The sequence below is a fragment of the Nyctibius grandis genome, chromosome 5 (assembly GCF_013368605.1).
Source record: "Nyctibius grandis isolate bNycGra1 chromosome 5, bNycGra1.pri, whole genome shotgun sequence".
Taxonomy (NCBI): Eukaryota; Metazoa; Chordata; class Aves; order Nyctibiiformes; family Nyctibiidae; genus Nyctibius; species Nyctibius grandis.
Window position 1 is genome coordinate 25815263 of NC_090662.1, and position 26296 is coordinate 25841558.

At 40.7% G+C, this 26296-nt stretch overlaps 1 protein-coding gene across 2 annotated transcripts in view; it reads left to right on the forward strand.

Annotated features, from left to right (window-relative positions):
• The first annotated feature begins 13735 nt into the window (after positions 1–13735).
• Positions 13736–26296, forward strand: part of POT1 (protection of telomeres 1) — an 81343-nt gene continuing 68782 nt past the window's right edge. Inside the window, exons 1-3 of one of the 2 annotated variants that reach the window (XM_068402227.1) lie at positions 13736–13806; positions 20952–21085; positions 25109–25181. In XM_068402227.1, the coding sequence (XP_068258328.1) occupies positions 20963–21085; positions 25109–25181 (196 nt within the window). In that variant the 5' untranslated portion in view covers positions 13736–13806; positions 20952–20962. Of the gene's footprint in view, positions 13807–20951; positions 21086–25108; positions 25182–26296 lie in introns of those variants that run through there. The other variant, XM_068402228.1, reaches the window with a different exon arrangement.

Below are 26296 nucleotides of genomic sequence, written 5' to 3' on the forward strand. Positions count from 1 at the left end.
TAATCAAATTATCAAATAAATTTTAAAAAGTATTTTTGAAACCACTTAGCACTTCTTCTTAGATCTTTATGAGTTATTTAAAAGATGACAATTAAACCAATAACATTAAAACACACAAACCACAAAACTGAATGACACTGTCAATATTCAAAAGAAGAACAAAGAACTAATGCAGCATGAAAATGCGGCAATGAACAATCATGCAAGATTGTGTAAAATAAAACTCAGTGACAGCTTTTAATCACATATTAACCACATCCAATCAAACACAATGAACATATACTAAGCCACAAAAAAGCAACAAATTGTAAATATTTACTTCACAGTCTGCATATGAACAGACTTCCACCCTTGGCTAGTGATTGCTTTGGGTTCCCATAAACAGCTTAGAATAACGCCATCTAACTAAGAAAAATACAGCTTTAAGAAGCGAATAAATCTAAAGTAAGTAAAAGTTTCATACCTAATCTTATAGAACCATAGAAATACAGAGTTGAAATGACCTTCAGAATGTATCTTATCCATCCCTCTGCTCTGAGACAGATCAGCTAGTTAAATTAAATATTTTATTAACCTGGTCCAACAAAATCCATTCAGTAATGCAGATTTCAGGAAAACTATTCCATGCCTCAAGATTACTTATTTTTTTGGTCAGAAAGTCTGTCCTATTGTCTAATACGAATAATTCATTTCAGAATTTAAGCTTATTACTTTTTCTCCTATGTACCATGGACACACAGAAACAATTATTTCTTCTTTGTTTCTGTTTTTTATATACCACATGACTCCACATGAGTAAAACATACTCTTGACTTTAGGCTAAATAACCCCAGGTCTTTCCATCCATCTTTGGAGGTCATGTTTCCTAAGCCTTTCATCATTCTTGCTGATGTCCTTCAGAACCTCTCCAAGTGACCTATGTTTTTCTTGAAGTTTTATGACAGAAACGGAACACATTACTTCAGCTTATCAAAGGTCTTGAAAAGAAAGTTTATATTATGTATCTTACAGGTTATTTATGTCATTTGTTCTTTTTCAGAACAGAATGACATGACTAACTCACAACCAGCTTGTGATTCACTCCTTTTTTCTCTAAAGAACTGCCACTTAGCCCATTGTCATGTATTTATGCAGTTGACTCTTTTTGCTTGTCCCTGTTGACTGCATCTTATTTTTTAAAACCATTTTCCTCAATTTGACAAAATGCTTTTGTAGTACAACAAAAAACTGACATCTTCAGTATCTGATATTATTTAAGAGTCTTTCTTCAGATACCATGCTTCCCAGGTGTGCTATATTTTAGAGACCACGACAACAACTCCATTGCCAAGGTTGTAAGAACATACTAGCACGTTCTCATAATTCTGGAGGTCCTGAATATCTGTTCTGACACTTTTATGAAAATTGAGCTCATGCAGTACCTCTCAAGGGCTCAGCAGTCTCTTAAATAAGGTATTAAAACAGCTGAAGAATCCTTACTACCACAAAATTCCATGTCGCTTTAAGTCCCATTGAAGTCCACAAGAATGTAAGACATCAAGTACCACACAGGTGCACTCAAAAAATTGTGTCTAGTAATGGATGAAGTCACAAGCACTCTGGAGTTAAGCAAACTCTAGAAACAACGATGAGTGCAAAATCATCACTAAACTGTTACATCAGGTACTATCACAGAGGTCAGATGTTTTTCCTGTGCTTCCTCCTTATTCATTGCTGAGGGACACTTTTTCATTTCAGTCACAGTCAAAAAACAAATGGCATATTTTGCCTCAGTTTGAATATTTTGGCTGTTTCCAAATGTAAAAAGATGTTTGTTTACCATGTTTTGGAAAATGCTGTTTATGTTTTCTGTAATAGAGAGGCTTCAAAAAATAATCACAGAATCACAGAATCAATCAGGTTGGAAGAGACCTCAGGGATCATCGAGTCCATCCGTTGCCCTGACACCACCATGTCAACTAGACCATGGCACTAAGTGCCATGTCCAGTCTTTTCTTAAACACATCCAGAGATGGTGACTCCACCACCTCCCTGGCCAGCCCATTCCAATGTCTAATAACCCCTTCTGAAAAGAAATTCTTCCTAATGTTCAATCTGAACCTCCCCTGGCGAAGCCTGAGGCTGTGTCCTCTTGTCCTATCGCTAGTTGTCCGTGAGAAGAGGCCAACTCCCACTTCACTACAACCTCCCTTCAGGTAGTTGTAGACTGCAATAAGGTCACCTCTGAGCCTCCTCTTCTCCAGGCTAAACAACCCTAGCTCCCTCAGCCGTTCCTCATAGGTCATACCCTCCAGACCCTTCACCAGCTTGGTCGCCCTCCTCTGGACTCTCTCCAACACCTCAACATCTTTCTTGAAGTGCGGGGCCCAGAAATGGACACAGTAGTCAAGGTGCGGCCTCACCAGTGCCAAGTACAGAGGGACGATCACTTCCCTAGACCGGCTGGCTACACTATTCCTAATAGAGGCCAGGATGCCATTGGCCTTCTTGGCCACCTGGGCACACTGCTGGCTCATGTTTAGCTGGCTGTCGATCAGCACCCCCAGGTCTCTTTCCACCGGGCCGCTTTCTAACCACTCTTCCCCCATTCTGTAGAGCTGCATGGGGTTGTTGTGGCCGAAGTGTAAGACCTGGCACTTGTTCTTGTTGAACCTCATGCCGTTGGTCTCGGCCCATCTATCTAACCTGTCCAAATCCCTCTGAAGGGCCTTCCTACCCTCCAGCAGATCGACACTCCCACCCACCTTGGTGTCATCTGCAAATTTGCTGAGGGTGCACTCAATCCCTACGTCTAGATCATCTATAAAGATATTGAACAGTACCGGCCCCAGAACTGAGCCCTGGGGAACACCGCTAGTGACCGGCCGCCAGTTGGACTTTGCCCCATTCACCACCACTCTCTGCGCTCGGCCATCCAGCCAGTTTTTAACCCATTGAAGAGTCCACCCATCCAAGCCCCGGGCAGCCAGTTTGTCTAGGAGGATGCTGTGGGAGACAGTGTTGAATGCCTTACTGAAGTCTAGATAGACTACATCCACAGCCCTGCCCTCATCTACTGAGCGGGTCACTTTGTCATAGAAGGAGACCAGGTTGGTCGAGCAGGACCTGCCTTTCATGAACCCATGTTGGCTGGCCCCGATGCCTCGATTGTCCTGCATGTGCCATGTAATGGCACTCAGGATGATCTGTTCCATCACCTTGCCTGGCACCAAGGTCAGGCTGACGGGCCTATAGTTCCCTGGATCGTCCTTCCGATCCTTCTTGTAGATGGGCGTTACATTCGCTAATTTCCAGTCAGCTGGAACTTCACCAGTTAACCAGGACTGCTGGCAGATAATCGAGAGTGGTTTGGCAAGTTCATTTGCCAGTTCCTTCATTACTCTAGGGTGAATCCCATCCGGGCCCATAGCCTTGTGGGTGTCCAACTGGCACAGCAGGTCACTAACCTTCTCCTCCTGGATTACGGGGGGTTCACACAGCCCCCCGTCCCTAACTTCAGGCTCTGGGGGCCGAGTCTCCTGAGGACAACCAGTCTTGACATTAAAGACCGAGGCAAAGAAGGCATTGAGCACCTCTGCCTTTTCCTCATCCCCTGACACTACACTACCCTCCTCATTCAGCAAGTGGTGAGGCTCTCCTTGACCCTCCTTTTGCTGTTGATGTATTTGTAAAAGCTTTTTTTGTTATCTTTGACTGTAGCAGCCAAATCAAGCTCTAATTGAGCTTTGGCCCTTCTAATCTTCTCCCTACACGGCCTGGCCATGTCCCTATAGACCTCCCAAGTTACCCGACCCTTCTTCCAGAGCAAATAGGCTCTCTTTTTTTCCTTAAGTTCTAGTCTAAGTTCCCTGTTTAACCAGGCCGGTCTTTTTCCCCTATGGCTTGCCTTCCTACAGACTGGGACAGCCTGCTCCTGAATATTTAACAATTCCCTTTTGAAGCATGTCCGGCCTTCGTGGACTCCTTTGCCCTCCAGGACTGATTCCCAAGGGACTCGGTCCACCAGCCTCTTAAACACGCTAAAGTCAGCCCGCCAGAAATCTAAGGCAGGAGTTCTACTCTTGCCCCTCCTTACTTCCCCCACTATCGAAAACTCTTAACATTTCGTGGTCGCTACTCCCCAGACAGCCACCGACCCTCACATCTCCCACTAGTCCTTCTCTGTTCACAAACAACAGGTCAAGCAGGGCCCCTCCTCTAGTGGGCTCATTTACCACTTGCATGAGGAAGTTGTCCTCCACACATTCGAGGAATCTCCTAGATTGCTTCCTCTCAGCCATGTTGTATTTCCAGCAGACATCCGGCAAGTTGAAGTCGCCCACGAGTACAAGGGCCGGCGACCAGGCGGCTTCTGACAGACGCTTGTAAAACGCCTTGTCCGCCTGTTCATCCTGGTTGGGTGGTCTATAACAGACTCCCACCGTAATGTCCGCCCTGCCGACCTTCCCCCTGATCTTCACCCATAAACATTCAACCTTGTCATCCTCACCATCTTCCTCAATTTCAACACAGTCCAAGCACTCCCTAACATACAGCGCTACCCCACTGCCTCTCCTACTTCGCCTGTCCCTCTTAAAGAGCCTATAGCCATCCATAGCTGCAGTCCAGTCATGAGAGTCATCCCACCACGTTTCTGTGACGGCAACACATCATAACCTTCCTGCTGTACAGTGGCTAATCAATCATCTAGCCTAAGAAATTAAACAGATGAAAATGTTTGGAAGATTAAAGACAAACATCTTCAAAGATATAAAAGTTTTAAAATAAGGTAGTCTGTCATTTATGGTAGAACAACTTCTGTTCAGTTTTTGAGAGAGCACTGAAGCTAAAGAGGTTAAGAGCACTGGATGCCTGATGCTTTAGGTTCAGGGTATCCCAAACCACTTAAGCTAAAGATTTTTCAAGAAAAAGAAAAAATATTTTTTGTGCTTTTGGCATATTTCATGCATACCGAAAACACTGGGCTTTCTTAAATTATAATTCATTTTATCTATTGAAGTTTTCTGCAGGCTGGAGAATGCAATGACGTCTAGAAAACTGGCACCATTATCACACTAGTGAAAGCTAAGTACCTTAATAGGAATAGGCTTCCCAGTAACCTTTCTTCCCAAGTCTCCTCTTGCTTCCAGTTGTATTTTTTTGTTTCAAAATAAGTATCTCACTACATTATAAATTAACTCCAGTTCTAATTATCTTGTGTATTTTGATTGTAAACCTAGTGGGGTGGAGACTGGCTTTTTTTGTTTGCCATCGCATTGTTAAACACAAAAGGATTCCAGTTCATGATGGCATCTATAGATTTCCACAGGGAGGACAATGATGCCTGTGATAATAACCATAGTTCGACTTTCATTCATGAAACTGAAGAACTTGAACTTTCCAAATAAACCGGTTCATAAAGAATTCCACTTAAAAAATCAGAAAAAAAAATCTCAAGCTTTAGTATGCATCACAGAAAAGCAATTGCTTCAGTTAATGAATGTAACAAAGCATGAAACACTTTACTATTTTAGAAGTAATACTTAAATAACTCTTACAGAAATACTTCTATTTATCTGTGCTCACACAATTGCACCCTTTAATAAGCTCTTTTAATGACTTCCTTGAAAATATATGCTTAGGTTCCTGTCTGCAGTTGTCTACAACTGAAGCACACTTACCAAAATTCACATGCAACGAATGGACAAAAAAACAAATGCTCCAACATAAAGTACAAGCACTTAAACAACTCACAGAATCACAGAATCACAGAATGTTAGGGATTGGAAGGGACCTCGAAAGATCATCTAGTCCAATCCCCCTGCCGGAGCAGGATTACCTAGACCATATCACACACGAACGCGTCCAGGCGGGTTTTGAATGTCTCCAGAGAAGGAGACTCCACAACCTCTCTGGGCAGCCTGTTCCAGTGTTTGGTCACCCTCACCCTAAAGAAGTTTTTCCTCATATTTATGTGGAACCTCCTGTGTTCCAGCTTGCACCCATTGCCCCTTGTCCTGTCAAGGGATGTCACTGAGAAGAGCCTGGCTCCATCCTCATGACACTTGCCCTTTCCATATTTATAAACATTAATGAGGTCACCCCTCAGTCTCCTCTTCTCTAAGCTAAAGAGACCCAGCTCCCTCAGCCTCTCCTCATAAGGGAGATGTTCCACCCCCTTAATCATCTTCGTGGCTCTGTGCTGGACTCTCTCTAGCAGTTCGCTGTCCTTCTTGAACTGAGGGGCCCAGAACTGGACACAATATTCCAGATGCGGCCTCACCAGGGCAGAGTAGAGGGGGAGGAGAACCTCTCTTGACCTGCTGACCACACCCCTTCTAATACACCCCAGGATGCCGTTGGCCTTCTTGGCCACAAGGGCACACTGCTGGCTCATGATCATCCTGCTGTCCACTAGGACCCCCAGGTCCCTTTCCCCTACTCTGCTCTCCAACAGGTCTGTCCCCAACTTGTACTGGTACATGGGGTTGTTCTTGCCCAGATGCAGGACTCTACACTTGCCCTTGTTATATTTCATTAAGTTTCTCCCCGCCCAACTCTCCTGCCTGTCCAGGTCTCTCTGAATGGCTGCGCAGCCTTCCGGTGTGTCAGCCACTCCTCCCAGTTTTGTGTCATCAGCGAACTTGCTGACAGTGCACTCTATTCCCTCATCCAAGTCATTAATAAATATATATTGAATAGTGCTGGTCCCAGTACCGACCCTTGAGCGACTCCGCTAGACACAGACCTCCAACTGGACTCTGTCCCATTGACCACCACTCTCTGGCTTCTTTCCTTCAGCCAGTTCACAATCCACCTCACTACCCGATCATCCAGACCACACTTCCCCAGTTTAGCTGCGAGGATGCTGTGGGAGACAGTGTCAAACGCTTTACTGAAATGAGATAGACCACATCCACAGCTTTACCATCATCTATCCACCGGGTTATGTCCTCATAAAAGGCTATCAAGTTGGTTAAGCATGACTTCCCTTTGGTGAAGCCATGTTGAGTGCCCCTAATGATCCCCCTATCCTTGATGTGCCTAGAGACAGCATCAAGAACAAGTTGTTCCATCACCTTTCTGGGGATGGAGGTGAGGCTGACCGGTCTATAGTTACCCAGGTCCTCCTTCTTGCCCTTTTTGAAGACTGGAGTGACATTCGCTTTCCTCCAGTCCTCAGGCACCTCTCCCGTTGCCCACGACTTAGCAAAGATGATGGGGAGTGGTCTAGCAATGATGTCCGCCAGCTCCCTCAGCACCCGTGGGTGCATCCCATCAGGGCCCATGGATTTATGGACGTCCAGGTTGCTTAATTGGTCCCTGACCCAGCCCTCATCTACCAAGACAGATTCCTCCTCTATCCTGACTTCTTCTGAGGCCTCAGGGGTCCAGGGCTCCTCAGGACAGCCTCCAGCAGTATAGACAGAGGCAAAGAAGGCATTCAGTAACTCCGCCTTCTTTTTATCCTCTGTCTCCAGGGCCCCCACCTCATTCATCAGTGGGCCTACATTGCCTCTAGTGTTGGCTTTACCTGCAATGTATTTGAAGAAGCCCTTTCTGTTGTCCTTGACCTCTCTTGCAAGGTTTAATTCCAAGGAGGCCTTAGCTTTCCTAGTTGCCTCCCTACATCCTCTGACAACAGACTTATATTCCTCCCAAGTGGCCAGTCCCTCCTTCCATGATCTGTACACCCTCTTCTTCCACTTGAGTTTGCCCAGCAGTTCCCTGTTTAACCATGCAGGTCTCCTGCTACCCTTCCTTGACTTCCTACCTGCTGGGATGCTCTGATCTTGAGCTCGGAAGAAGCAGTCCTTGAATACTAACCAACTATCTTGAGCCCCCTTACCTTCTAGTACCCTGTCCCATGGGATTTCCCCTACCAATTTTTTAAAAAGGCCAAAGTTGGCCCTACTGAAGTCCAGGGTTGTAATTCTGCTAGCTATTCTGTTCCTGCCACATGAGAACCAGACCCTCCTTGTTAGTGAGGATAAGATCCAGCAGCGCTCCTCTCCTAGTTGGCTCTTCCACCATTTGCATCAGAAAGTTACCATCAATGCACTGGAGGAACCTCCTGGACTGAGGATGGCTGGCTGAGTAGGCCTCCCAGCAAATACCAGGGTAGTTGAAATCCCCCACGACAACCAGGCCCTGCAATTGAGAGACTGCTCTCAGCTGCCTGTAGAAGGCCTCATCACCCTCCTCATCCTGATCCGGTGGCCTGTAATAGACACCCACAACAGTATCACCCCTGCCAGCCTGCCCCTTAATTCGCACCCACAAACTCTCAACTTGCTCCTGATCCGCCCCTGGACAGAACTCAATACATTCTAGCTGCTCACTCACATAAAGAGCAACTCCACCACCTCTCCTTAGTGGCCTGTCTTTCCTGAACAAGACATAGCCATCCATGACCACATTCCAGTCATGCGAGGCATCCCACCAAGTCTCTGTAATTGCCACTAGATCATATCCCTCTGACCGAACACGGATTTCCAACTCCTCCTGTTTATTCCCCATGCTGCGTGCATTGGTGTACAGGCATTTCAGGGAGCGAGCTGAGCACACCGATTTCACCCTAGGGGATGGGAGGCCTCCTGGTCTACCTCAACACTAGAGCATTGCCCCAGTGGTTCAAGCCCAGCTACAACCCCAACCCTCTTCGATACTCAGTGATACCATTTTGGTTTTAATTACCTTGTACCTATGAATGTTGTGCTTTTCCTGCAGAAATATCATAAGATATTTCTGGGTTTATTCCTGTGTTTGCAACAAAAGAAAAGATCCAGTGCTTCTGAAGTGTTGGGGTTTCTTTTCCTTAGCTTACTCACAGGATATGTGTCACACTAACACATCAACTCCTTGGGAAATTATATAAATTAGATTTATTTTTGCAGTAGCCTTCTTAGCCAGTGTAAGCTTATAAGCATCAGTGAAGGAAGCACAAACTTCTATAGCTAGTCAGACAGCTGAGGTTTTAGAATAAAGAACAGTATTTCAACATTCTTAGAGCTAGGGAATATTTCATTTAAAATATAGAAAAACTCCTATGCAAAGAGATAACAAACATCTATTATTGTACATTTCTACAGAAGGCTTTTGGGTAGCTGCCTCATCAGAAAATAAAACCCTATTGCTAAGCAAATTAGCTAAGAATACAACCACAGAGCAAGCATATTTAATGAATGTACTAAATTTTGAAAAGAAAAATGGCTCATTTTAAACAAAGAAGCAGACTTAATACTGGCGAACAAAAATCTAATCTGCAGGACCTGTGATGATTCGATGAACAAGAAAGCTTTGAAACCAACGGAAAGACTAACACTGACTTCAAACAGCTTTGGGTCAGGTTCCACAATTTACACTGTAGTAACTCTTTATAGTCTATTAACATCTGTTGTCTTATGCTCAAAACCCCAGTAAGCTTTGAAGCAGCCAGTAGGCATAAGAACTATTCCTTTCTGAGAGACTCCACATATCATATATCACATCGTTTTACAAGAAAACTTGGAGATATTCAGACATATTTTAGAGCTGCTGAACCACAGAATTGCCACTAGCAGAGAGGTCTCCAGAATCACAGTAGTGGAGACCTTCTTCACAGCCTTGCCTACATTCAGTCTCTTGCTTTTCTCTGTATCCTCTCCCATTTCTTTTCCTTATCCCCTAAATAGAAGAGTGAAATAATGAGTCTTTCTTCACCCACTACTCCATTAGTCAGTTACTTAAAGCTGCCGCCTTCTGGTCAGGGAGCCAGCCATGAATCTGTTCTGTGAGTGAACTACTAAAATATCAGCTGTAGTTTGTGAAAAGTGTTCCACTGCTATCATATACTATGCACAATCTATAACCTATATAATTTGGTCTAATAAAAGGTTTATCCTCTTCTGCAAATCTTCCTTCTTAAATTAACATAATGTACCCATTAAATAACTATTAAATGTATGTTCTATTTATTTTTACATCCACATAAGCAATATCCATGTCACTGAGCTTCAATTACATAGAACACTAATATACTACAAATAATGAAGAATTACTTATTTTAATACTTCATATATACTTACTTCAAGAGACTCAGTTCTGGCCTCTGCATTTCAGGCTTGCCAGCAGTGATAACAAAACTCATGCCTCTGACTGTCCTTTACAGAAGGCAAATCATTTAAGCACAGCACTTTCTAGTGAGAAGCATGCTATAATCATATGATTTATTGATTCATTGCACATGAACTATGTTTATAAAGATGCAATTAGTCAAAATGCATTCTTGGAAATCATCTAGAAATTATTAAACATTTATACTGTAATCATTTCAGTAATTTTAATAAATCTGGATTTTTAACTTCTATTAGCCTATCAACTCTAACAAGCAACACATCATTTCCGAAGTACTGCAAAGGATCTCTGCCCCATAACTGACCGAATTTGGCCTGTATCCATAAAAGTCTACTAGAAAGTCAAGTGCTGTCATCAAAGTAAAGTTAAAGGAGTAGAAAAGGGCTGCCTTTAGCTGTGGAGGTATTTGGAAATAGTTTTACAATAGCTCTCAAATGAAATGAAAGACGATCCTTTTTGAGAGCTGCATTATTTAGAACCTGAGTATATACTTACATTTAACACTGTATCAGCAACCTACGAAATGTCTCATGCTGAACTTAGAAAACATTACACCAAGACAGCTGCTAACGGAGACAGTCTGTATTCCTATAGGACAATTCTCTTGCTGTTGTTTACTAAGATATTGGAGGAAAATGAGGTCGAACAGAGAGAATTTTCAATATTGCTTATGGACTTGACTGCCATTGCAACACGTGTTTTTCAAAACATATATCTTCTCTAGTATTTTCAAATGGTTCCAAAAATTTGAAAAAAACATGAGCTAGTTTCCCAAACCCCTATTTAGTTTCCTGCCTCACTAAGAGAACAGTCTTCAGGAGCTCCTGTGAGTCGGTAGTGATGTAATGTATAAGGCTTCTATTTCTGAAAGCTTTGATTCAATACCTCGTGTTACATATATTTTCGATGCACAGGGGAAAGTTTTGGTCTTGCTAAAGTGCATGGAAAGTTTTCATTATTTTCAGTGGGATCAGAATTTCAGTTGTATTTGGGGCTTTCAGGAATTCCTAAACTGCTTAGAAGCATGGGCATCAGCTACCTGTGGACCCTCTTTGCAACCCCCCATTTCAAAGCTCAAGTTCAAGAAATAAGGCTAGTATGTTGTTATTTATTTATGAACTTTCATTTAGTAGTGAAAGCTTTAAACATGATTTATTGAAAGTCACACAGCAGACCAACGTCAAGATCAGAAATCTGTTTTTTGCGGTTTGGGTTGTTTTTTTTTTTTCCCTCTGTAGAAGTACTATTTTCTACTATGACATATATAAATTGCAGCACATTTCAAGATTATTGCAAGTAGCATGAGAACATACAGTACATACTTACTGGAACATTAAAAATCACATTCTGATGTAATTCAATATATTGTTCATCTAACTTCTCCTATTGACTGTAATATTCTACTGGCAGAAATTGGATAATTTCTTGAAGAAAAATGAATAACTGAAGAGGAAGATGACTATCATTAAAAAAAACAGTACTAGAAATTAAAGAAAACCAGATTTCAGGCTACATTTATGACAGACGCAACAACTGTTCTGTCGACGCATAAAACTGGGATCTATCTTTTTTGATCAAAATTCTGCTTATATACAGCTTCTCCTTCATTCTTCTCTTTTGATTAAATACAGAACAGCACATACAACATTCAAATTCCTCTAGGTTTGAGATGACTTTATAAAAGAATTTAATAGTAAATTTAGAAAAGGTAGCTGGGAACAGAAGCAGCAAAAGATGAGAGAAGTAAGATGAGAAGATCAAGTAACCTTTAAATTACTCAGGAGTCCAACTTGCTGTTTCCAAATTATTTTAATTTAATTCAACTATAGCACCTAAGCTTTCCATGATTTCACTTCACCATAATTATAATTGCTAAGCAGATCTTTTACAAGCATAAAAAAAGAAACAGAACAGAAAAGAGAAGTGCATCAGCAAGTTAAAGCAGAATTCCCTCAGTTTTCACTCTTTCAAATTTTCCAGAGTTTTTTTTACTCAGTGATAAGGGGCTCTAAAAATGTTTCATTCCTGACTGTATCCTTCACCACTTTATCAACTTTTTTTCTGATAAATTTTTAATTGTGATAAAAACTTGTTTTCAAAATGTAGATTTAAAAATAGAGGTCATAAGAGAGGACTGACAATATTCCACCATAAATGCTCACTTGACAGAACTTACTAGTCTAGAAATAAGGTTGATTTCTCCAAACCTTTTTAGGGAAACAAAGGACATGGGCAATTGACATCAATCTTAGCCTATGTACTCTGCTGTAGTTGGCTCTTCAGGTGGCCAGGTGATTAGTCCTCCATGTAACCAGGTGTGCTTAAATTCCCAGCTCCATCTTAGCTCTGACTGTTAGCTATTTTTATCATGCCTGTATAACGAGATCTTAATTATATTTTTGTTTAAACCAAGCAAGCTACGTTAATACCCAATGGAAGGTATAGGATTAAAACTTAGTGAGACTAGTGATTATCAAAGAAAAGAAACCTGTTCCAGAAAAGGTTGTCAACAATGAAAATTAGTACAAAACATAAATGTCAGTGAATCCCCCTCCAGAGGCTTCCTGAACATGGATGGATTCAAGTTCCAATTTTTGAATTGAACTTCAAGTGTGACTAAAATACTTTAGAGACTTAACTAAAACAGTTCCAAAATAGGAGGAGGGTTGTGAAGGAAAAGATTTAACGGGTAGAGAAAGGAGAAAATGATTTCCTGTGGGACCTTTTTTAAAGTCACTAATTGATGAAAAAAAAGAAAATGAAAGCTGTCCCAGATATCCAGGACTGCAGAGATGAGAAAGGGGAGATAGAGAGTGCAGACTGGCAGAAGACATGTCTCTCAGGTACTGGAGAGATAAAGCTGAAATCTCTAAAGGAAGAAGCCTTGCTGTTGTGATGTTGAGACACGTATGCTGTAATTTTGAATTGGCAAACAATGCAAATAGGATCTTGGCATGTGTCAACTTGCAGGATCCAAACATCAGCAAGCCTGAGGGACCCTGTGTCTCTGACAATGACAAATACTGGTTTTCAAAGCCTGGCCTGATACCTCCTGCCATTTAAGCAACTACAACCACCCACCAGCAATCAGCAGGTTTTTTTCCTCCCGTATTTTTTAACTTTCTGCAGGAAAGGTGGCAGCTTTTAAGTGCGCCTGAACCGGATCATAGCATCCACGTTTTACCGGCCACCCAACATTGGGCCGGTCCCTGCCGGCACTGGTCACCCCCTTCCAAGCGGGCTGGGAGACGGCGCTGACTCGGGCCCTCTCTACCCCTTCGGCAGCCCGACCGGCGCTGGGGAAAGGCGGTGATGAGGCCGCCCTTAGGGCCGGCGCGGCTCCTGCAAGCTCCGACATAGCCGTTGGCGGGTCCTGCCGCCCCACCGCGGGGCACACGGCTAGGCCGGCGGGCCCCGGCCCAGAGCACACTTTGTGCCGCCCCTCTACCTCTGCTGCCGCCGGCACTGCCCGCTCCCGCCTCTCTCCGCTCCCTGCCCGGCCTCTGCCCGCGCCGCCAGTGAGGGCAGCGCCTTCCAGCCTCCGCACAGTGCATGCTCGCACCTCCCTCGGCTCGAGGGGGTGGCCGGCGGCGCCGGTGCGCATGCGCGCTCCGCCCGGGCATGCTCGGTGGGCGGCAGGCGCGCGGTGCGGGCGGAAGTGGGGTCGGTGGCGGCCGCGGCCGGCGGTGTCAGCCCGGCGCTCGGAGACAGGTACTGGCGGGTCTGCGGGCCGCCCTCCGCGGCCTCGGCGGCGCGGCTGCTGTGCAGGAGCCAGGCGGGGCGGAGTGCTCTGCCCGCTCCGTAGGGCCGAGAGTAGCGGGCGGGCGGCTCGGCTGTGGACGAGGAGCCTCTAGTGGCTCGGAGACCCCGCCGCCCCGGCCGTTGCTTTGTGCCGCCCAGGCGCTTTGCTGGGCTTTGCTTTCCACTGTGAGGCCTACAATTAGCTTGCACCATGCTCCCCTCGCTGAGCTGCCCTGCACGTGGTCTCTGCTATGGGAATTGAGTCCCGACTTTGACACAGAGCTTTGCGGATTAGAAGCTTAGCTTTTCCGTTCTTTTCCGTTCTTTCTTTTCCGTTCTTTCTTTTCCGTTCTTTCTTTTCCGTTCTTTCTTTTCCGTTCTTTCTTTTCCGTTCTTTCTTTTCCGTTCTTTTCTCTACGTAGGCACTAAGTATACCGAAAAAAGTTTTTGTTGTTAATACGCCTATGTAATACACCTCAGCTCTTGGTTTTAAAAATCTCAGCTTCTTGCAGTTGCTGAATTGACTCTCTGAAGGGATTGCAGTTCACATCCTGAAAGGATCTGCGTTACAGCCCTGTCTTCCTGAGGTCTGTTTTGCAGTGGGTGGCTGCTTTCTAGAGCTGAAGTATTGTTGAGATAAATGGCAGTGTAAGAATCCATTTTCCACAGGTAACATTTGATTGTGGCTTCTTTTGCACAATATCAGATTAATACATTTTTTAATAAAGGAGATTTTGTTTTGTTTTGTTTTTTAAATTCTAGTTGTATTCTAGTGAAAGTAAGTACCAGATGTATTATTAAGAGTAAGAGTAGCCTAGGGGCTTATTTCCAGAAGATAAGTGCCTGAAGATCTGCAGCAACAGCAAGCTGAAGCCTTGCAGCTAAGGGAGTAAGATGTGTCGTGCTGCTGACTTGGTTTCTCCTTCTGTTGTAGTTACCTGACGTGGTGTTTTCTCCTATGAGAATTCTCAAGGAAATCACAAATTACAAGATTAGACTACTACAAAAATTCTAGATGACAGACTTTGTTCTTCATGAATGGTCCTCTTGATTTTATTAAGACTGATGTATGACAAAAGATTGCTCTTGTAACTGATTGCAGGTTGAGTTTATGGTAGTTCTGTGCTGTCTGCTTTGTTCAATGGTGTAAATGTTAGTTTTTATGAGAAAATTTTGCATAAACTATATAAAGAGTGTATGGCAGTGTCTACATATGTGTGCACATTTAAAGTGAGGCATTACCTATTTCATAATTGTTTTGACTTTTGCACAATTAGCCCAGGTATGGCACTGACTAGTATTTGTGTTTACAGAGGCTTCAGATATCTACCATTTTGACTGACCACACCAATAAGATGCTGATGCTCTCAGCTAAGAGTTTCTTCATGAAACTTCAGTGAGGTTCAGAGGTCCACAGAATCATGTGTTTGATTTGGTGAATGAGTTTATGTGTCTCTCTTGCAAGTGGCGTCTGCTTTGATAGATAAGGAATCTCCTCATGCTTCTGACCGCTACAGCTTCCTTTTCCCAAAATGATATTAATCCTCTTTATGTCATTTTCGTGTATCACTGAAGTATTTCTTGGTCGTAGAGGAGGGAGCAATCTTCCCTATTTACCTCTCATTTCTTGTGTTTTCTTCTCTCTTCTGCTTCAAAGCTAATCTATCATTAGTTCTTGAAGAAAAGTTGTGTTCTAGAGGAGGCTACAAAGGAATAGTCCATTTGTTCTAGTGAGAGCTAGAATCAGGACTCAGTAGTGTGTATCTTTGGCTTGAGCAAAGGCTCAAATATTAGTTACTTGCTATCCTGTGCACTGGATTGAGGTATTATGATGATAAACCATAACAGAAGAACAGATCCAGTTTTGACTTCTTCGTGAAGTTAGTGCTGGAGTCAAGATGAAGAATATGAATACCTTATTTTTCAGTCATCTTTTTTTCAGGAGTAAGGGCTTGCAGTTTTTACAGTGGAGTTCTGTTGTCTATAATATTTCATTTATATTTTGAATTTCTGACAGTATGAACCAAAAGTGGTAAAGCTTGTCTTGCATCTTATTTATAACTTAGGGTGCTATTAGGGGCTCAGTTTGAATTTTTTTTTTTTTAAATTTTCTTCCTTTAAATATGTCTTGATGAATGTTTTACTGAAGGAAATATCAGAATTGTAATGTTTTGGAGACCTAGACGTGAAGACAAATATCATGGATTTATTAATCAAATAAAGGCAATGGGGAAAAGTCTTACTTTTTGATCTTTGTCCTCTTACAGAAAATGCTTGTGTCTCTTAACCTGGGAGGAAAAAACCCAAAACATTAACTCTGATTGTCGTTACCCTATTTTCCTTGTATTACTTTTACCTCATGTCCTCAAATATATGAAGTCTATGGGTCATCATCCCATTAGTAGTGAAATGAGTTTTCTTCTGATTTGCTATCATCTGTGAAAGTTCAGTTGATCTTCACTGAATTCTAGAGATTCTCCTTGCTCAAAAGAATTCAGCAAATTGTATACTCAAAATGTTCATGGAGTGATTCCCCGTTCTAACAGGAGGTGGACTTGATCTGTCTGTCATGGGTAATAAGATGTTTTCCACTGCTAGAACGTTCCCTGGGGCTTTAGACTCTTCTAAGTCATCATGTTACCTTTAGTTTAACATTGACAGTGTATGAGAACATTTTTGTATACTGAGCTTGCTACTTACAACTTTTGTACTGAAATCTTTTAGAAACTTTGTACTGCTTTACTATGTTAATTCCCATACAAAAGCATGGAGAAAGGGGAGAAACAGTGATGAATTGTCTTGATGATAAGAACAAATTTGCCTTTCCTGTGTGGCTTGTTTTTCTTTTGTTCCTGTCTTTCAGGCATGTTGCACTGGTGTTCATGTCAACAGTTCTGTGTTGTTTGTGGCTGTGTGGTGTTAACTTCACTTGCAACTGCAGCTTGTGGTTTCTTAATGATTTTCAGTGTGCACTGAAGGGTGATATAAGTAATCTGAGAGTTTAAATTCTGGTGTTTTTCCAAACATAATTTAAGATTTTTTTTTTTTAATTATAAAGAAAGTTTAAAAAGCCTAGAGAAAGAAGATGTAAGGCTTTCACAAAAAAGACTTAAATGGTCAGGTTCTTCCTACCACTCTATTTTGCAGTGCAAAGCTCAACAATTACAGTCCATAAACCTGTTGTAGAGCCACTGCCTGATTCTATAAGTGCATAAGCCTTTGGATGTATACTTTGTCTTAAACACTGAAGTTACCAGGCTCTTAGAGCTTGTATATGGGGTGTACTGTACCTGAAAGGAAATGCTAATTATTTTGCTTTCTGTGTGAACTGATGAAAAGACTGTGAGCCTGAAAGCTTTTCTTGTTTCTTGTGCATGCACCCCAGTCCATACCTAGCTGCGTAATTCAGGTCTGTGGATGTTTAAACTCTCAAGCTGCAAGTGAAAAGGATGAGGTAAAATCCTTCAGATATATTATAGGAATTTTTCTCTTGCTTCTGGGCCTTGAGATAGCGGCATTCTGTGACTGGAATATTTTGATGGAATAATGTCCTCATTCCAGAAGGAAAAAAATTCTAAAATGACTGTGTATTTCTGTGGAAGGTTAACGCTTGCTCAAAGCCATTTCTACTAGGCAATTGTTTTCTGGTGTACTGTGGTTTAAGATGGTTTTTATGCTTTTGGAATACATGTTAATATTCCGTAGGCAATTAAGACAGAACTAGTGGGTTCTAGTAGTTTGTTCCACTGTCAGAACAGTGCTTGTGCAGGCCCAAGGCTTTCTCTCTTTCTCCCTCTGCTTCCCCCAGTGAGTGGGCTGAGGTTGGACAAGAAGTTTGGAGGCGACACAGCTGGGACGGCTGACATGAACTAGCCAAAAGGATATTCCAGACCAAACAGAGTCATGCTGAGCAATAAAAACTGGTTTTTTTTATTGGGTCTTCCAAGGGAGCCGTTGGTCAGAGACTGTTGGGGCATTGGTCTGCTTGTGGGAGGTGGTCAGTGATTGCCTTTGTATTGTTTGTTTTGTGTTCTCGGCGGGGGGGTATTTTTTCCCCCCTCCTGTTTCCTTCACTCACTAAACTGTCTTTATCTCAACCCATTATTTTTTTTTTGCTTTTACTATTCCTGTTCTCTCTCCTGTCCCTCTGTGGGGAGATGAGTGAGTGGCTCTGTGGGCGCCTGTGGGCAGGGCAGGGTCAACCCACCACAATAGCACAGACAGTCAGAAGGTAGAACTCTCCTCCAATGCTTTCTACAGCTCACTGGTGAGGTTACGGCAGGAGTGAAAAAAAGTCATGCATGTTGACACTTCACCCTTGATTAAAGTGTTGTGCCTCCCCCGCAACCCTGTCCCCCCCAAAAAAGCACTATCATTGAAACCCAAATTGGTCAACCCCATTACTGGTGAGTTTTGTGGATGTTATGTCTTTCTAGCTCGTTGGCCATCAGATGTTTTGAAGAAGGATATTGAGATTCCAGTTAGAGATTTGTGAACCCTTGTAAGAATTTAGTACCTACTGTTTCATATCAAATAACTGACATTTGATAATACTTCAGTTTTATCCCAGTAAAAGAGTGAGATTTTGTTTGTTTTATGGTGTGTTGAAGCTCCCTGCTCTGCTGTCCATTCCAGGTAGTTGTTGATCTTGTGTCTTCTGGGTTCCTTTCAGAAGAGCAAAATTCTCTGTGAGGCAAAAGAATCTCAAAAGCTTAAGTAATTGGCTTAAGTTTGTCATTTGTTTGTTTGTTTGTTTGTTTTAGGTGTAAGCTAACATGTTCTGCTTTGCAATTGGGTCAGATTAACATTGTACACAGATAATTACTGAGGTTAAGATTGGTAATTTGTAACTAGCTAATTCTTGTCCGGTTACCTGCCCCTATATAAATTCTTTTTACACATATCCCAGGTAAGAAACTGTTTGAGTCGTCTCTTGTAGTAGTCAAGCTCTTAAATGTACTCATCAGTATTTGGTAAGCTATGTCTGTTGCTCGAAGTCTATGGTGTTTTGAGTAACGGTGCCTCTTGGAGCCTCTGTGTCTTCTGAATGTTGTAAGGCCTTATTTCATACACACTGAGGAGGAAGTTACAGAGAAACAAGTTGCTTGCTGCCTTTACGTTGTAAAGTAGGGAAATAGATATTGTAAGCAAGGAAGGTGCATGACAGTGTGGCCCTGATATTCTCCTGCATCTCCTGAGTTCTTGGGGCTGCTTAGTAGGACTGGTTTTCAAAGTCTGAGCTACAAGACCCTCAAGTCAGCACTAAAGTTTTTCCTATTTGAGGTATGATATTTATCAGACGTGCTAGAATGTATTTTGCTTTTAAATGCATACTTTATTGCCTAGATACAATAGCTTAAGAACCCAGAGGTTCTTTAGCTATTACTGCTTTTTAATTCTTAAATGTTAAGAATAAAAGCTGATATTGCCAGTGAAAAGTTAACTAGTTTTCTAAGAATTGCAGATTCAAAATTAATGTATATTATGGGCAACTTTTCACTTGCTACTGTATATGACAAAGTAAAAGGTTCAGTCTGGGACAAGGGACAAGAGAGAGGTACGTAAATTGGAAGCTAGGAGAAAAAAGAAAAGCCAGTCATCCTACATATAGTCATTTTTGTCTGAGACATCCTTGAACCAAAGTATTTTATTTTATAGAATTCTCCTTAGTGAATGTGAATTCTTGATAGTATGTGTTAGACAAGAATAATATCACTGGGGACTTTCCTGGAAAATGGGGAAGGAGAAAGGATGGTCATTCACAACTAGAGAACTAGTCATGAGTGAAGTCAGATATCTTTGGGTACTGGAGTGACAGTAAGGTGGAATATTGATTTTTCTGAATAAGATTTTTTTTTAAAGAATACTTATAATATTGCTGAGTGTCTGCACCTATATGCATTGACTTATGTTTATAACTTACGATCTAGCGGTCTTTCCATTTCACAATGGAAATTCCCGTTTCCATTTAATTGTAAGTGAATGTTTTGTAAGAATTCAGTCTGCCTAACACTGAAAAAGCACTTCTGAACTGAAATGAAAACATAGTTTAAGCTTTTATTTAGTAGAATACCAAATTTTTGTGTCCGTCTGAAAGTATAGGAAATACTTTTTTTGTTCTTTACTGTCATATAAAAATTGCTAAAACTCTGTCTGAAATTAGGACTGTGGCTATAATACTACCAGCTGGGTTTTTAGAAAACAGAAAGCATTTTTTTGCTTAGTTTAAATTAAAACTTAGTTTAAATTAAAACTTTGCTTAGTTTATTAAAACTTACTGAAACAGAAGATTGATAATTCTGTGACTTTTCTGTAGATACCCACTTTAAATAAAAATTGTACAGCAAAAAATCAAAGATACTCCAAGAACAAGATGACCATGTAATGAGAAAATATAGCAATAACTATTTATTGCTAGATCACTTTCTTATGTTTCTCATATGTGTAACTTCAATATAATAGAGTACTCTTCCTCTCCCCCATTCTCAGTATTATAACAGTGATGTTGTCAAGAATTTATTTCATTGACTTTTAGCACAGTGAGAACAAACAATAGACAACAGTCATACATTTCTTATTTTTTTTCTGGTGCATTCAGTGTTTAGCGTTTGTAGATGCACATCTTTATTATTTTTTTCTTTACTTGATACATTGATCAATTTTATTTTAATCTGTACATAAGCATTTTTTGTTCATTATAAGTTAAAATGACAGATGTTTTAATTTGATACAATCAAGTTGTCTTATAGGGAAACAGCTGAATATAGAGACTGTTTGTCCATGACCTATGCTGGGGAAGGAGTCATTCAAAGTCTCTGCTTGATTTTTAATGTGCATTTCTGTACATAAAATATTCACATTGTTTACACTACCCTTTGCATTCATATATAAAGTAATATTTTGTTGCCGTTTGCTACTTTCTCTCTTCCTGCTATTCATGGTACTAAGAGATGAGGCCAATCCCTCTGAAGACTTTAGTCTTACGTAATTAAACTTTCTTATTATAAAATAGATAAATACTCCCCTTTTGAGTAAATTGCAACTCTAGTAACTCTTAATTTGAACGAGTAGTTCAAATGAGATGAGTACCTTCAGGAGACTTATTTTTTGTTTAGATAAAGCAGCTATGCCTGTTCAATTGCTGAAGATCATTAAAGGGAAATCTGAGACTCCACTACCAAGCCATTTGCAGAAGGAGGATTTGAAACATTTGCAAGAAGGCTTTGATCATACCAACAGATACTTTCAGGTAACTTACTAATAAAAGAATTTTGGCTTACTTTGAAATAGCTCCTGGTATATTTATAAGGGACCTTCATATTCCAGCTCAGTTGGTGATTTGCCGCAATTGCGTGTCTTTGTGTGCATCTGCTGCGTACCTTTAAGCAATGCAAAATTATGACCCTGTTGAACTTCGTTGCATGTTACTATTGACTTCCTTGATTCACAGTTCTACCCCTTCCTCTTACATTGTCAGACTTTAATTTTATAAGAGGTTTTCTTAGTTTCTAAACTGTGGACTCATATAAAAACACATTAATATTTAGAAGACTGTGCTGAAAATGGGGGGGATAGGGGGAGTAGTATTTTGTTTTTTTAAAAAAAAAAAAGTAATAAGCACCACCATCGTGTTAGAGATCAGATTTCAGAGTAATGACTTCCAGAGCAGTCTTCCTTTCTTGTATGAAGCAATGCAATATCTAGTTTTATGAAAAGAGGACTCTGTAGCAACTACTTGCATCAAGATACAATTAGCTTTTTCATCGTTATCAAGTGTGCATTTATATTTTACAATAGTCCCAAATATATTTCAGATTGGAAGTACAATCCTAGTGTACTAGTGAAATGCAGAAATATTTTTTTCATCCCTAAAAAAAGTATACTCTGTAAAATGCAGTGTCAGTTCTTGAGGGTTTCTTTTTTAACCTGTTTGACTTTTTTTGTGAATGCTTCTGAAAATCCTTTTAATCATCCCTGATGCTTAAGTGGCAGGAAATCAACATCATGCCAGGCTTGCCTTGAGTCTGTTACCAAAAAAAGGGGGGGAAGGGGCACGGCAGGAGGAGCAGGCTAATTCTGTAGAAAACCTTAGGTGGCTTGAATCCTTAAAAAATGGCACATATATTTTAAAAACATGAGCTGAACTGGCCTAATGATTTTCTGTATCCAAAAAATATTTTTACTTCCCCAGCTGTGTTTTCCCAGTTCCAGCTCTAGTGCTTATCTGACTCTATGATTGAGTCCATTTATGATAAATAAACTGGCAGAAAACCATCCATATTGATGGAGAGAGGGTAGTTTGCTGCTCTCACTCTCTGGACTGGTTCATTATGGTGTCAAAGGGATGCCAGGAGGCAATTATGTAAAGCAAAGCAGCAAAACTGCCCTTTTCGGAAGCAGGCAGCAGTGGAGTGTGATAGGAGGTGATGTGATTGAGAATGATCCAGCCTCACTTACGTCTTGTAAAGGAACAAATGGAAACATCAATAACCAATGCTGCTGGTAAACATGGTTTTTATTCCTCAGGGTGTAGTTTTCTGTCCCCATTCACCTGCAGGGCATATAGGCTTTCCTGCTTTTAAGAGCTATGTCTGCAAGCACCCCTGACATGGAAGAACAGGGATTCTTGTTCACAAAGGAAATGTTGAAGCAGACAAAAACGGATTATAAATTAGAAAATGTTTCTGCCAAAATAAATGTTTCCATTAGGAAAGCAGAACAATTATTACCAGACTATGATTTAAAGCATACATGCAGTGTTGTAGCTCGTTGCTGAAAGCATAAAGAATCTCTTTCACAGGCTTCTGCCTTATGTTAAGAAAACTTCATGCTGCTGCCGACATGGATTAGTAGGTGACTAAAACAGCTTGGAATTAAAACAGTGCAACTGGAGAGCTGATAAAGCTGGTGCTAATGCACCATTAAATATGTAGGAAAATCCATTTCTGCAGGCTGAGCTTGAAGCAAACCTTGGAATGCGCTGATGTTAGGTTATCTTAGTGATGGCACAGCACACTGTCACTCTAGACCTGCCAAAATAGGGATCAGGTTTTGTTTTGAGGAGGGAGGAAGGGGAGAGGAGGATTTTCATGAAGTGTGTTCTCAGAAAAAAAAACATCCAGGATGCTTCTGTCTGGCTTGTGTGCCTCAGTCCTTTCATTCTTCTGAAACCTTTTTGCTTTCTGGCATCCCTCTGAACAATACAAATTTTAGTTTAAATTTGTGAAAACACAGCACAAGCAATGACCATACATCCTCAGTCATGATGTCCCCTAACTGAACTTGATGTCTCCTCCTGTTAATTCATAATCCTCTGGTTTTTGCTGCGGCAAAGCTGAACCAAACGTGAAAATGAGCTGCCAAATCAGCTGTTGGAACAGTCTGAGGAACGAGGCTACAGCAAGGAAGGAGACGTTTACTAGACAAATTGCGCATAGTCAGTTTGAGAGTGAGTCTAGTGGCATATGGAATAGGGAGGGTTTTGGAAGAAGTCTGTCTATGGGCTCAATAAGCAGAGCAGGATAGGTGGGGGAAGAGTGAATTTGAGCAGGTTTTGCTAAGGCAGGTTTTGTTGAAGTTTGGAGCCCAAGAGTTTCAGGCATGTTGAGAAAGCAGCGGGTAGTATTTCTGCTTAGGAGGAGAACTAGAGCATAGGTGTTTGGGATACAAAGGAAAGTGGTGGAGCCACTAGAGTATTTTATTTACTTTTGAGTATGCTTCAAGACAATCTCAGCAAGAACAATTATATATAGTACTTGAAATTTTGAACAAAGTTGAAATTTTGAAAACAAGTGGCAAACCTTTCTTTAAGTACTCATAGACAAATCTCAGAACATTATTTTTGCAGGTGCTGATTGTTATTTGATACTTAAGTCTCCTTACAACTCCTGTTAAAAACGTGTGGTCATAGATTTTTGACCATTTTCGTCTTAAGTGAAGCATTACTACTGTCTCAAAAGCAATAAAGCAATATGGTACATGTTAAATCTAATTCAGTGTGGCTATTTTTTTAGTGTAATAAAATCAAAATATACTTTGGGTTGGAAAAGGATGATTTGCGGAGTCTTAGTATTTCTTTATAAAACAGATAGTAAAATAAATTGTTGAATTTGATTTGGATTCCTCCTCAGTTAACATGTTGTAGGACTACTTTTACTCTGAAAAGCCTCTACAGTAACAATTCACTGCTGTGTATTTTATCCTAATTTGGTTTAAGAAGTGCTTACTCACATTTAAGTCAGGCTTCCCACTGAATATGTGTACTGTAAAATTATTATGATTTACCTGACTTGCCTCTTAATGTTGCTTTTGTGCATTTATAAACAGATTGCCCCTGCTGTCTCTTTACGAGAAACCTTTTCTTTTATTTCCTGTGCTGTTTGTGTAGTTCTCTTAAACACTTTATAGAGTCTGTTTTCAAATTTTTGTATTTTTCTTTATTGAACCAATTTCTGTGTTTTTATCCTTGAGAAGGAGACTGCTTTGTCTGCCATACTGTGGAAGAATACATTTAATTGACATTTCTGCTACTGTTGAAGGAGAACCTTTTTTCATGAGATGACATCTTTCTTAAAAAATACATTTGTTCCAAAGAGATGTTAACATCACTGAAGTTGCTGGTCTGTGATTTTTGCTTCATTGTAACTCAACTTCACTATGAAGAGAGTATTTTTACATAATTAATAGAACCTTTGCATCTTTTGGAGCATTTGTATTATTGACAAATTAATAGGTCACTACAGCTTCAAAACTTTGTAATGCTGTTCTCCCAGCTGTACAGTTTTTCTATTTTTCACAATTATTTATCTTCATATACATCTTTTATCCCTTGACTGTGATTTTGCTTCGATATTTATGTTGTAATCCTTTGCCAATAGTTCCGGAGAAATTGCTGTATCCTTTAAGATTTTGATCATCCTACCTTTTTAGCCACCTTTCAGGTTTTGTGCTAAAACTGTAGCCTTTGTGCTTTTATTGTAACTAGTAAAAGGTACTTTAATTGTTTAGTCTAAGCTTATCATCAGTAGCAGTCAGTAGCATCTAAGTATATTGACACGTAATATTTCCTTTTTTATATCCCAAGAATATCGCTCTTCAATGCTGTCTTTAGCAGTTTCTATTAATTGTTTTTAAGAATTCAGATGATAATTTGCACTTAGCACTTCAATTCTACCTTTTTCTAGCTTACACATGTTTCAGATGCTATCAGTATTTCAGTAACTTAGAGGCCTATAGTCTTAGTTTACTCTTTCTTGTTTTGTTTACTTTTTAGGGAATAGTTATTCTCTCCTACCCATTAACGAAACTGGGAGATGGGACAGACTTTTTCAAGGTGGTTCTTCAAGGTACTACATTTTAGTATAAATTTAAAATTTATTTTGTTGAGCTTCTTGACGCTTTTTTTGACATCATGCTATTGCATCACTAGAACCTGCTTTCTTAGTGTTCAGTAAAATGTTATATTTAAAATACTCTATAAAAGTGTTCGTTCTCTACAAAAATAGATTATTTTAAACTTAGGCCAGGTAAGTTAATGGAAGCAATACAGTCTTTATATGTTAGTAGACTTCTTGTTGCAGAATCTTCTAAAGTACAGTCTTGGAACGGCTTTTATAGTGTATTTTTAAACTGCTTATCATAAAGAAGGACTAAGAAAAATGCACTCTTAATGGTTACCATATAATATACGTAGTATATACACTATGTAAGTGTACGTTTTATATACATCAGTATCTTGATTAGCAGCAAAATATTTGTATTTCATTCTGTTTTAATCTAAGCAGTTAAAAAAATGGAATTTCACCTGATTACTCAGATATTCAAGTATCAGCAGACACATTAACACATTGAAAGGCTTAAGTTGTTCATCATGTAATAAATGATACAAAAAAATAACGTGTCCCTTTTAAGTCCAAAGCTCATCACCCCTTCCAGCCAGGAAGGCAGAGGATGTCATTAGTCAGGAGTCTATGTTGGATTCAAGGAACTTTCCATTTCCTTCTCAGCTCCTTCCTTACACTGGTTGGAGAATCATCACTTGCTCCCTCCAAGCCTTCCTGATTCTACAAATTCTGTGACAGTGACTGAACAGCAGGCTGAGGGGTGCAGATCCTACCTGGTGACACTGCCTGTGACTGGTATTAGCAGAGGTGAATGAAGTTGATGGGACCTGAGTCAGTTTCCCTGCCTGCTTCAGGGTTCCCAAAGAGGGACACAAAACCTCCTTGACTCTTGCTAATTTCATATGGCTGTTCGGGAGAGCGGAGGGTTTCTTCACAGTCTCCACAGTCTCAAAAAATATGTTTGTGCATCTAAATCATTAGCGTTGTTTCTGAAACAGTAAAAGGTAGAAAATTCTTCTGAAATAACAACGTAATTTCTACTTCAGTCCTCCTGGAAGGCTATTTATTGATATGTCTGTTCCTGGAATATCTCCAGTTTATGTAGTTCTACAATATGA